The sequence below is a fragment of the Cryptotermes secundus genome, unplaced genomic scaffold (genome assembly GCF_002891405.2).
Source record: "Cryptotermes secundus unplaced genomic scaffold, Csec_1.0 scaffold303, whole genome shotgun sequence".
Classification (NCBI taxonomy): domain Eukaryota; kingdom Metazoa; phylum Arthropoda; class Insecta; order Blattodea; family Kalotermitidae; genus Cryptotermes; species Cryptotermes secundus.
This window is the reverse complement of record NW_019726229.1, coordinates 2,526,709-2,540,006: the sequence shown is the minus strand read 5'-3', so window position 1 is coordinate 2,540,006 and position 13,298 is coordinate 2,526,709. Positions and strand designations below refer to the sequence as shown.

Sequence of the window (13,298 nt, the reverse complement as noted above, 5' to 3'; positions counted from 1 at the left end):
CCTCACCACGATAAGGTGGAGACACCAACGAGGGGATATAATATATATATATATATATATATATTATATCAGGCAGATATAATAATAAAAAGTGACCTACAAATTGTTACACTCGACAGACTCTATTAACTTTGTGATTCCAGCTTACATTATAATTGGACCAAGGTAGTGGACACTTCTCAAGCTGAGCTACGTGCATCTCAGTCATTACTCAGTAAATACAGAGAAAATGTTTTCAGTTTAAGTTGTAGAGAAAAGTGAAACAGATTTCATGTTGAACAGATTTCTCTTTAGGTATTATGGTTTTAGAGGTAATCAAATGAAAGTCAGTGAACACACCTGCATTGTTATGTTTTCATACAAGTGTGAATGTTACTATAATCTCATATTATTGGTAATAATTAAACAAATCTTCCTATAATCTGAATTTATGGGAGATGTAATTCAATGTACTGTTACAACTATTCTTTCAAATTTAATCTGTCTCCTTTTTTATTGTCTTTTTGTCATGTTCAGAATAAAAAGTTGCAAAACATGCACCCATTAGTTTCACTGTGTCTGTCAGCCCATCTGGTTGCATATAATGACTCAAGAACTGTTGAAGGGGTTATAAATTTGATATTTGATACTTTTACTGCTGTTTGTGTACACTTTCAAAAATTTGTTAAATTGGCCATGAATAATGGACAATTTATGGAAGACCTACATAATTGTGTATTGTTTTTTTTAAATGCTTAATAGAACAGGAAACATTTTTAATGGCAGTAGTGAGAAAAGTGAAACATACAAGGTGTGTCCCAAAAGACATGAAATATATTTCTTTCCCGCGCTCCTACTGGTCGGAGCGTGCTGGAACCGGTTGCGTTAGGGGGGGAGGCCTTTAGCTTCACAGCGTGCCCAAGGTCAGTCTGCTTGAGCATCGGAGGCGTCAGTATTGCTAATTTAGTGCACCTGTGTTTTGTGACCATGTCACGGCGCACGATGGCAGATACTTTTGAACAATGTTGGGCGGTCAAGTTCTGCACGAAGCTCAACAAAATAGCTGCCGAAACTCACGAACTGCTTAAGCAAGCCTACGGGGAGTCTGCTCTATCATATGTGCAAGTTACAAGGTGGGTGAAGAAGTTTAAGGAGGGCCAGGAAAGAGTGGAAGATGACCCCCGCTCTGGACGGCCATCAACAAGCCAAACCGATGGAAATGACTCGTGTGCGTGATTTGTTGAATACTGACCGTCGAATGACTGTCCGGTTGTTAGCCGTGTTAGCCGACACTCTGAACATTCCAAAAACCATTGTGCATCGAATCGTTATGGACGAATTGAGCATGCGAAAGGTGTGCGCCAAGCTGGTCCCCAAATTGTTGACGGAAGAGCTGCCGCTGCCACCCTACAGCCCCGACCTAGATCCGGCCGACTTCTTTTTGTTCTGCACTCAAAGGACGCTGTTTTGAAAGCATTCAGGCTATCCAAGCGGCCGTGACAACAGCTTTAAATGAGGTTCCTATTGAGGACTTTGAGGGGGCGTACCGGGCATGGGAGAGTCGGAAAAAATGTGTAGGTGCTCATGGACATTACTTTGAAGAATATTAACACTTTGTACCGATATCATCAATAAATTTAAAAAATATATATATATATTTCATGACTTTTGGGACACACCTTGTATTTTATGAACAGTGTGCTTTTACTTTAAATCTTACAGGTTTTAGAGTAGTTAAAAAAGGGAGCGACAGAGTTATGTTTTGTGTACAATTCTTAACTTGTTAACTCTTTGAGCCTGAAGCCATTAAAATGACTACCTTACCTTGTGCCAGCATTTTTAAAGGGGTTTGGAAAAATATTAGTAACCATTTTAATGGTATAAACGTGAGATGATCACACTTAGCATGCAGAAAAAATATTGCTATTTATATTGATTTGTGATGCAGTTTTTTCCTCCAAATTTTTGCATGTTTTTCAGAGTTCTCATTGGCACACACTAATTATTTATGCACACATATACATACAAAGTAGCCACAACTTATTTACCACATTTCAAGTACAAACAGAACACAGAATGTGGAAGATAGAACTGATTTCTTTATTTGAAAGAACAACTTGCCAAGTTGAGCATGTCTCTGTGTGAATTAATTAATTTTATTTCTTCATCTAATCCCCTGTGCATCGGTAATTTCATGCAGTAAAAAAAATATGCATAGGGAGATGATATTATATATTGTAACGTGTTTCGTTACTGAATACGCCGTAGAGATCGTTAATTGGTTTATTTAACAACCTACAAATCACGGCTACAATTAATTATAACACAGTTGCGGGTTTTCACACTTTATAACCCTAATCGCATTAATCTGTCGACACTGTTGCGGGGTTTCACACTTTATAACCCTATGCGCAAATCAGTTCGCTCTGTGTTCAGTGGTCCACACGTATACAGTAGGGGAGCTAGGTATCACTGTATCACACGCTCCCAATTACACAATTACACACACGTCCGGTTCTTCTCATCGCGACGGCTGGTATATGTCAACTCGACTCGCAGGCTGGTACCTCGAGAACTGTTGATCACACACTGACTCGTAGGCTTGCTCGGAACTAGCTCGGAACTGAGCTCGGCGATGGCCACATTATAACTAACTCGTAGCTGCTGTGCAGTTCCCTTATATAGCCGCAGTGCTTGCCTGTTGCGTGCCACATCNGAGCGCTGACTCACCCGCCGCGTCACTGCTGGGGGGGGGTTCTCTGTTGCGCAACATGTCACAATATATATATATTAATATATAAATACACTTTTATCAATTTGCAAAATAAATTAGCACCTTATACTACATTGTGTTGATAATCATCCATCACTATCTCTTATCAGTGCCATTAATGCATGTTTTGTCTGTATACTAGTGTGTGTTTTTGTGCTGGTGTAACATTTTATAGCATTGTCAGAATGTGCTGTGGCTTTTCCAGTGAACCCAACAAATCCACCAGAATGTCTTTTAGCTTGGGAATAGAGTGGTACAAGTCTGATGAATATGAAATGCAGCAAAATGAGTTTATACATGCATACATACATACTTCTCCACTTATTTGGGCAACGTTGCAAGTGAATTGAAGGCTGTATATAATGAAAGATTATATACTTTTGGTTAGCAAACAGTTGCTTTGTATAGATTATTTCTGATGAATTCAGTTCAAAGAGACATAATACAAAATAGGAATGAAAAGACCCCCAGGATTCGTATATCTCTCATTTGGTTTGTGGTGTGTGAGCTTCATTATAAACTGTACCTAATTTGATTTTCTAGCCTTGATCATTATTTCAGGCTTCTTTATTGGATTTGTGCTGACTCTGACCAGCTACTCGTTTCTTATCTGTCTCTTGACGTTCTTTGTGACATCATCCAAAGTTACAAAGTTCCGAAGTGAGCAGAAACGTAAAATAGAAGAGGGCTTCAAGGAAGGTAAAGACACAGCAATTTGAAGAATTCATTTTACTCGTATTATAAGGATGGGAAAAATTTTTCATGCCTGTTGTTTGCATGCAGCACAACGCTGTAAGTGGCATGTCGGATGGCTACGTGAGATACGGCAGAATGTCAGGTAATCTGAACTCTGCTCTAAGACAGAATATGTCATTAGTTGTTACAAAAAAGAAGGAAGTGTTAGCAAGTAATAACTGTCATTAATAATGAAACTGTAAAATTCTTCATATTACATTAATAAATCAAAAAGTATTAAGAGATTGTTTAGCCACAAGTTCTTTATTTCATTTTTTCCTTCAAAATTATTTAAAATTACAGTTTTTTAAGCTTCATAGAATTGACGTTTTACTGCTTATGTGAAAAGAGTTTTTCACTCTTTTATGTAGTCAGATTCATCATTGATTTTCAGCATAATATTGTGACGTATACCCATGCTAGGCAGTGGGTTGGTAAACACATTCCCACAGCACACACATACTTGACAATATGACGACATCAGTTGCCAGGTAACAAACCAGTAAGCACGCATCATCAATAGAAGATGGTGTTTTCCGTGGGCTCAGTGATGAGGTGTTATAAAAGGGCCATATCAGAAGATGGGATGGAGTATAGAACAATAATCAGAGGAATTGGGTTGAGTTCTGGAGATGACAGTCAAAGGTGACCGAGAAGAAATGACAAGAAAAGAATTAGGCTGTACCAAGAAGGCTTCATGTGTGAGTTGGAGTTACAGTGAGACAGTTTTAAATCTGTTGCGTGGATATGACTAGTGAAGACCGAGGACCCTAATGCATGTGCAGCAGTGAACTGGAAAGTGTGTAGAATAGCGATAGTGCTTTAATTGCCTGTATTCCTGAAGTGTGTGAATGTATAATGTGCAATAAATGAAACCCCAACACGTGACAATATTAATCTGAACAGGTGGCCAGAGAACATGGATTCAAGTGCTAAGTAATGGTGGCATGGCAGCGCAGTTGGCTTTCTTGTACATGCTAGATTCAGGCTGTGGGGAGCGACCAGCAAACTTCGTGAAAGATTATCGAGCTTCCTGGTTAAGTCTTGGAGTTTTGGGTAAGTTCTGAGGTTTTGGTAGCTTTAGAACATGTAGAACAATTGAAATAATAGTATTTTGACTGTGTATGTAAGATCTTCATATAGTGATGATACATACTTGTACATTATCTCACAGTTATTACTTTGAAATTTCAGGTGTTATGAATGTTTTTATCTCATGTGCTTCTAGAATTTGGAAAATAAATATATAAAATATGACTGATAACAGTTAAAACCATTCAACTCTGCAGGTGATAGTTGAGTGAAATTAGCTAACATGACAGTACTTGACTGATAATGCTGAAATATATACTGTTTTGTTGAATTTCATAACATCTTCTGTTTGAATTTTTGGAATTCAGTTGGATTGATGCCTGTTTTTCAAATGTGGGGGAATAAATATTTTTCTTACATTTTTTTCTCATATTGGTGCATGCTAGCAGTAACTAGATTTTTAAAAAGAAAGTAAAGTAAAGTAAAGCAAATCTATCCCTGTAACAGGCCCTGAAGGCCCATAGGGTTGTGAGATGTTGAGGGTCCCACACTATCTAGACAATCGGCTCAAAGATGGCGGTAAGGTTGTCAGCCCTACGTGCCAGCCGCGCTTTACTCCCCAGGAAAATTATTTATTTAATTCCTGGTACTCATTTCTGTTAGAGTCTGAGTGAACCCCAGGACCATAGTGCGGCCAGAAGGATTAGGTCAATTGAAAAAATCCAATGACATCATTGGTATTTGAACCCGCGACCTTCCAACTTGTAGCATAGTGCCTTAACCACTACACTACCACGTGCCCCAACCAGATTTATACCTTCTATAATTGTAGTAACTTGTGATATGTGCCCAGAATGTGTTGTTTTTCTACTTTGTTTTTGTTTACAGGGAATCATGCTCTTTGTGGCTAACATTTGAGTTATATGTCACAAAGTTTTAACATTTTTGTTCTCTTAGACAGGACATTCATTCATTTTTTCAGCATTCCATAAATCCTTACATGGTTAAAGACCAATGGATATAGAAATAGTCAACATGCCAGTAACAAGTACCAACAGTCCTTTTTTTCCTTCTTCTTATTGGACTGAAATGTTTGTCACATTGGATATTGCAATAAAGAAATCACTTGCCATAAATATTTCTATATTTAACTATGGTGAATGAAAATTGATATGTAATTTCAAACGTTTAAGGCTGTAAGCATGTCATCTGACTGTGTTGCTGACACATACATGTATTTTCTCACTGAGCATAAGAAGAGTTAAATTGGATATTTAGTTCTTATTAAAAATAATGGACAAATGGGTGAGTAGTTAAATTCTGAACAGGTGTTTTGAACCATTTTTATGTCTCCAGGTGCCTTGGCATGCAGCAGTGGTGATACTTGGGCTTCAGAACTGGGGACAGTTGTTAGTCAGACAGAGCCATTCCTCATAACCAGCAGGCAAAGGGTACCCAAGGGTAAGAACATGTGCTGCTCTAATGCTTTCATGGTCCTTTGTTAATGGTTTTAATCTCACATGAATATTATTGCTACTGCTACAAGGAACCAAAGCAGCAAATTTGTGGTGGTATAGAAAGTAAATTTCCACTGCACTTTATTTTGATTGGTTATGTGTGCTCGATGAAGACTGGCATATATGTCGTCGGTAGGAAAGTAATGCGTCTCAGCATAATTGAGATTACAGTGATTTTTACAGGGAAGATGCTTATGTATGTAACTAACATAAGACTGTTTTTCACAAAGCCCTTATCAACTGAAGAGCACTCTCATCAACCTTCAACAAGGTGCTGAATAACATAAAACCCCATATCACCAACATGCTTCATCGCATGACTGTTATTTTTAAACTATTGCCTATGTAATCTGTCTGGTATTTAGCCAGAGAGGATTGGTAATGTAAGGGGCAAGATCTTCCATTGAAGGAGGATTAAAGACGTTGTCTAGCCCATCACTGTGTGTGCAGGCTGATGTGAAACTGGGAATTGTTGCAGAGGAGATTCTTGGGTATGACATTCAGTTTGTTTAAAATCTCAGTGTACCATTATTAATCGTGGTATCCTCTTCCCAGAGTCCAAAAGCACTGATTTTCCTCACGTAAAGTATGCACCAGAACTTTTAGACAGTAAGGTAGCAGAAAAAATCTCACATAACGTTCAGAATTACTGCTGCATGAAAAAAATATTGGCCCAATTATGCAATCACAAATTGCACACCAAACCCCAAGTTTTAAATCTTGCATTGACACTTCTTGAATAGCATGAGGGTTTTCTGCATTCCAGTATATGTTTTTTGTGGATGTTTATATAACCACCGAAAGTGAACCATGTCTTGTCAGAATAAAATATAAGTTCTGGGTAAAGAAGTCCATTAAATACCGATTTCTGAAATCACCTACAAGATCACAGTCATGCTTTGCAGTCTAGAGACAAAAACATATATGACTATGAAGAAAGTCGTCTTCTGGGATCTAGCGACTTTCTTCATAGTCATCGCCGTGAAAACCTCAAAACTTACATATATGACTATAGTTTTGTATCTCTGGCAGCCTTATATCAGTATGAACTGTACTTTTTGCCAACCCACAGTGAAGAGCCAAGAAATGTAACGACTTTTTGGTCTTGTTTCTAATCAAGTACTGATGTCATCAAGTTAGTCATGTGCCAGAACTATAAGTTTCCTGCTGTTGCAGGTACTAATGGAGGTGTATCCATTCCTGGTCTTCTGTTCAGTTTATTGGGTGGAACTGTTGTTGGTCTGTCATACTATTTGTCTGTTCTTTACTTCGTTGATTCAACCGTTCTGGCAGCTAGTCCACCACAGTGGCCCCTGGTGTTTGCAGGATCTCTTGCTGGCCTTGTTGGAAGCTTGGTGGATTCCGTCCTTGGAGCAACCCTCCAGTATTCAGGTCAGGGTTTTTTTTTATACAAACTTTATGTGGGAATTTTGATGGAGTATATTTATACTTTACTCCTTGCACATTAAATTTTATGCATCTCCCACTAAACTGGGCATGACTTTCTTTAACAAGAACAGTGGTGATTTAAACACAGTAAAAGTTTATCAAACTTCTGTAACTTAAATATTATTTTATACAGTATCACATAGACAAATTAGAATTCAAAGAAATAAAATTTCTGAAAAATATTATTTAAACCTGAGAAATTTGTTACCAAGAATGGTCAAGTGCATAGGACTTTGCCCTTCTATTCAAGAGGCCATTAGCTCAAATCATGCCCAGTTCCTCCATGTGAACTGTTTGATAGTATCGTGAATTAGGCATTGATTTCTTCCTTCCATATCCTTTCCAATCCATTATTCACTAACCATTCCAACATTCATCACTATATAATATGATCTTGTAGTGATGTAGAGTATTGCCAACTTATGTGAAAGTATATAAATTAATGTTATGTAAAAATAGGATGCAGATAGAGTGGGAAGAAGGTAGGACTCAACATTGAGCAAGGAGTTGTAACGGTTTAATGTGGCAGAAGGGATTATTGAAAACTTAGGTTTCATGGCTGGAGTCTGTAAGAGGAATCCAAATTAATGTTTTCTCAGAACCAGACCATATAGCTCAATAGTTGAGAGCAAGGGAAGAATTTCAAAATCTGAACCATGGTCTCCTGTCTAACCTAGTTTGAAGCAATGTGTCGCAGCTGAAGGAGTGTAAATCCAGTATTGTAAATGTACATATTGCAGAGAAAGAAGAGTTATCATCTGATTTTCCTGCTGTCACATAACCTGACCCAGAAAAGTAGTGCTTGGAGATGAGATCCAGTACTTAGGCTCCTAACAGTATCCACACGTAACCGAAAGCTTTGCACATGATAAAGATGTTGGCACTTTCCATTTCATCTTATGAGGGTTAGCTAAGGGATTTTCACAGTGAGAGGTCCTGACAGAACTGTGTAGGGGAAGAGTCCAAGGAGAACCTCAATTGCAGGTGTTGGAGCTGTCCTCATGGCTTCAGCAATACCCAAGCAGGCCATCCTTTGCAATTTGCGAAGTTCAGCTCTGCTTGTTCTGAATTTGACTCCAGACCACCACAGTATGTCAGCACAGGTAACTGTGGGTCTTACAACCACTTTGTATATCCAGTATACAGTCTTTGATTTCAGCCCCCAAATTTTTCCAAACATACCTCTCTGTGGCCAGAATGCCCTGTAGACCTTATTGGTTACATTATCCTCTGTTTTTCCCATGTCAGCCCCCTTGTCCAGTGTTAGTTAGTTAGTTATTTAGAGAGGGTGGGTTTCCCCATGCACCGCAACCAGTTTGATCTATTGTGCTTCCCTCCATGATATTCTACCAGTCTCTATACCCTACTGATAAAGGGTGCATACCGTCAGTCCTGCCGAGCAAGCGAGTTCGGCCACTTGCTTAGCGGTATCTATAATGCTCCCCCCATCTATCAGAGGCCTTAGAGACTATTGTTGGGCGGGAAACGTCCTGGAATTTGGCTCAGTGATCCCCTTTGGGGATATGAGGTTCTTTTACGTGCTGTAAAGTTACGACACAGGACACACAGCTTAAAGTCCCTCCCGGAGGACTTGTTCCCTGAATTTTTCCGCGCTTAAAAATTCGATGACCTCTGCCGGGTATTTGAACCCGCGTACCACGAGTCATGAGGTGGGAACGTTACCTCTAGACTACGGAGGCCGCTTTGTCCAGTGTTAGTCCAAGGTACTTGACCTCGCTGGATAGCTGGAATGTATTATTGAAGAAGGTTGGTTCCGTAAGTCCCCTAATTTCCCCCTTTTTAGCAAAAGGTATTATCACCATCTTATTGGGGTTGGCAGACAGTTTTGTCCTATCGCACCACTGCTGGCATATGCCTAGAGCTGTTTCTGAGACCTCTGATGCAGTCTGAAGGAATTTTCTGTTGACTGGGATTGCAGTATCATCTGTATATTCTACTGTGTAATAATCGTTAATTATCTCCCAAAGAAGCTCATTCATGACCAGGTTCTACAGCAGAAGCAAGAACACACCTCCCTGTGTACATCCCCTAGCAGCGGACATGTACATGGTTTCTCCCAACCATGTACAGTTATTATGTTTCTGCTTTTCAGCATAGAACTGATCCACCTGCAAATAGAGGGCTCAGTGTCATGCCTTTCAGGAGCCTGTGTTATTACATCAATTGAGGCTCTACCAAAAGCTCTCGCTTTGTCAAGGAATGCTCCTAGGCTGATTTCCTTGCATTTAATAGTACTTTCTGTGTGTGATACCACACGGTGAAAGTTCATTCTCAGTCGACCTACCAATTTGATATGCATGTGGGTTTTGGTGTAGAGAATGCTCCTTTAGTACACCACCCCTCATATGTCTATCCACCAATTTCTCCATCTTCAAAAGAAAAGTCAGGCTGACTGGATGATATGCGTTAGCCTCAGTATATTCTGATTTCCTGGGCTTTGGAATAAACGTCACTTTAACCTGCCTCTAGGCCATAGGAACAAATGCATATACCAGGCAGGCTCCAAATATGTGGAAAAGGTATGGAACTAACTATTCCACCCATTGCTGTACGAAGGGGGACCCAAAAATAACCGGAACCGACCTGTTGCGCACGCAAGTGCGCATGGTTTGTAGTTACGAGTTGTGCTGCTAGGTGGTGTTAGCTGGGGGTCTCCCGCGACTGTTAGTGAGCTGGCATCAGTCTGAGTTAAGTGGTTTGTCTGTGGTGCTCTGTTGTGTGCGTTCCTGTTTCAACCCTTTGGCGATTAGTGAGATGGCCGACCAGAAGGAACAAAGAGTGCGCGTGAAATTTTGCTTTCTGTTAGGGAAAACTGCAGCCGAGACTGTTGGGATGCTTCGGCAAGCCTTTAATGATGATGCTTTGGGGAAATCACAGGTCTACGAGTGGTTTTCCCGTTTCAAATCTGGCAACATGTCAACAGAAGACATGCCACGCCCCGGGCGTCCTTCGACAGGAAGAAATGACGAAAACATTGCCAAAATCAAACGTGCAATTGATGAAGATCGTCGAAAGACCATTGACCAACTTTCTGAGGAAACGAACATCTCATGGAGCACGGTCCAGCGAATTTTAACCGAAGGTTTGCACATGAGACGGGTGTCTGCAAAATTTGTTCCTCGCTTGCTCGGAGATGACCAAAGAGAAAACCGCGTGAATGTTTGCCGCGACTTGAAGAGTGAAGTGCAGAACGATCCAGAATTTCACGCACACTCTTTGTTCCTTCTGGTCGGCCATCTCACTAATCGCCAAAGGGTTGAAACAGGAACGCACACAACAGAGCACCACAGACAAACCACTTAACTCAGACTGATGCCAGCTCACTAACAGTCGCGGGAGACCCCCAGCTAACACCACCTAGCAGCACAACTCGTAACTACAAAGCATGCGCGCGCAACAGGTCGGTTCCAGTTATTTTTGGGTCCCCCCTTGTAAAAGTCCCAGTATTGTTTCATCTGTTCCTGCTGATTTAAATTGTTTGAAGGTACCTAGTGCCCATCTAATTTTTGGTTGGTACAAATACACATAATGAACGTGAATCAGTGCAACAGGAAGCTAAAATATAACATTATACACTGTCTGTTGTATGCTGTACTCATTTGAAAAGAAGCAGAGTGTGTGTGGCATATACCACTGTATACTCTCCACTACATCACTGGAAGGGAGGTTTCTGGAGACTCGTATCTGTAGGATACAAGAAAGAAATGAGGATTTTTGTTTTTGTGATGATGGTTGTGGTCTTGCCAATGTGGTTTTTACCTGCATGGTGGAGGATTATATTTTGAAGGGTTCATTTTGTTTCAGGTATAGATGAGCGGACTGGCTGTATTGTGGAACATGCTGGGAAAGGTATTCGCCATATCAGTGGGGTACAACTATTGGACAACCACAGTGTTAACCTGATCTCCACAGTTGTATTGGGCCTCTTGACACCTCGCATTGCCAACCTTCTATGGCCTTCATAAGTTATGATAATGGTGGAGAATGTTATTAGAGTCTGTTTCTGATGTTACCCAAATGTGCAAAGATGCAGTGCTGAAACTGGTGTCTCTTTTCTGGGAGACTTGCCAGTGTGCAGATTATTATTATTTTGGGATCCATTGCTTAAAAATGTGGTTATGGAAGAATGTACATGTATCTGTCTTATTGGACTATTGCAAATTGCAATGGATGCAATAAGAACTGTGAAGTGGAACTAATATGGTCTTCTGTTCTTCATGTGAAAGTCTTTACCTAATTAGAACTGGAAATATTTGTAAGTCCCATTGTTTCAAATTAATTAATTCTAAACTGTCACTATTTCTCTTCTTCCTCATATTATGTATTATGGTTGCAGCATTTCAGCAAAAGAGTTAAGTTTTATTAATAACAATTTTTTAAAATAATATTGCATATTGTGAAGTATATTATGTGTGTTGTAAATGGTAGAAATAAAATGTGATAAAACATTGTCAGTATTTTCTTTATAGTTTAGTTGTTCTTTTATCATCAAATACTTGTAATGTTCCAAAATTTCAACTGAAAAATTGCATAATGGGTAGTGTCATGCAAACCCCATATATACACTTGCTATTTTGAATAGCTACATGCAGCTGGTCCCAGGTAGCGTATTCTGTATTGAACTTGTAAACATGAGGAGTATATGTAAGATTTCTAAGGTTCCTAATATTAATTCATTATTTTATCAGTTTGCTTACATTATTCCATCAATATTAAACTTTTCAACATGATTATATTATAGATTCATAAGGTTTCTCATAGTTCTGCAATTATATTTTTGCCTTTTATATATTATTATACTCAATATTTATCTTGTTAACGAGTGTGTTTGAGATTCTTGAGTTTCATCATACTACTGCAGTTAAAATATGTGTAAACCTCTAATTATATATACATAATTTATAATATATTAATGTAGCTGAAAAGCTATGTTTTATATAGGTTGCAAGTGTAAGTTGGGAACAAAGTTGTGAGGTTTAATACAAATAACTCTGATGGAAACAGACTTTTCATTCAAGTTCATCCAACTTCAACGTTCCTAAAACTTATAAATGTCTTATATGTATGTTAAAGATCACATGTCTGGTGCATTTCAGCAAGGGTATTTTGGATTGATGTAAATGAAATGCGCACTGCTGAGAAACTTTCTTCTGATAGATGAGTGAAGTGATATTAGATAAGATGACCTTCTAAGAATGAAGTACAAACCAGTGCGTCACAAGATCAGGGTGGCAAAATTATTCATTGCCTTGTTAACTCAGGATTTGAGAGGCCTAGTGCACCTATCCTAGTAATTAACTTCATGGAACTGAGCCCTTTTTAAGAAGCCGCCAGTTTTGCAGCTACTCAAGAACGGAATCAGAAGGTTCATTACTGTGTTCACCTATCCTGAGCCAGATCAATCCATTGCATACAACCTCATGTTATCTGTCTAGGATCCATTTTAATATTATCCACCTGCCTACATCATGGTTTTCATAGTGGTCTCTTTCATTCTAGCTTTCCCATCAGTGTCCTCTATATGTGGACATTCGTGTTCTCCCCCATTAGCCCTACCCATCTCTTCCTCATTCACTTGGGCCTTCTGATTATACTCGTACTTGGCAAAGAGTACACATGAAGCTCCTCATTCTGCAGTATTCTCCAACCTCCTTTCACCCCCTGTCGGCTGCCCGCTACTGCTTATTCAATATTGTCGCGTATCGGGCGTATAACGCAACAAATAACTTCACGCCGTATTTTATGTAGCGAATTTTATTTCACATTCGCACTTAACAATCACCCAAATTACA

General features: G+C 39.3%; 1 protein-coding gene across 3 annotated transcripts in view; it reads left to right on the top strand.

Annotated features, from left to right (window-relative positions):
* Nucleotides 1-11,956, top strand: part of LOC111864030 (transmembrane protein 19) — a 15,198-nt gene extending 3,242 nt beyond the window's left edge. For all 3 annotated transcript variants that reach the window (XM_023850972.2, XM_023850974.2, XM_023850973.2), the window contains exons 4-8: nucleotides 3,314-3,451; nucleotides 4,394-4,543; nucleotides 5,876-5,980; nucleotides 7,213-7,428; nucleotides 11,311-11,956. In XM_023850972.2, coding sequence (XP_023706740.1) covers nucleotides 3,314-3,451; nucleotides 4,394-4,543; nucleotides 5,876-5,980; nucleotides 7,213-7,428; nucleotides 11,311-11,471 — 770 coding nt within the window. In that variant the 3' untranslated portion in view covers nucleotides 11,472-11,956. The remainder of the gene's footprint in view (nucleotides 1-3,313; nucleotides 3,452-4,393; nucleotides 4,544-5,875; nucleotides 5,981-7,212; nucleotides 7,429-11,310) is intronic.
* Nucleotides 11,957-13,298: the final 1,342 nt, after the last annotated feature.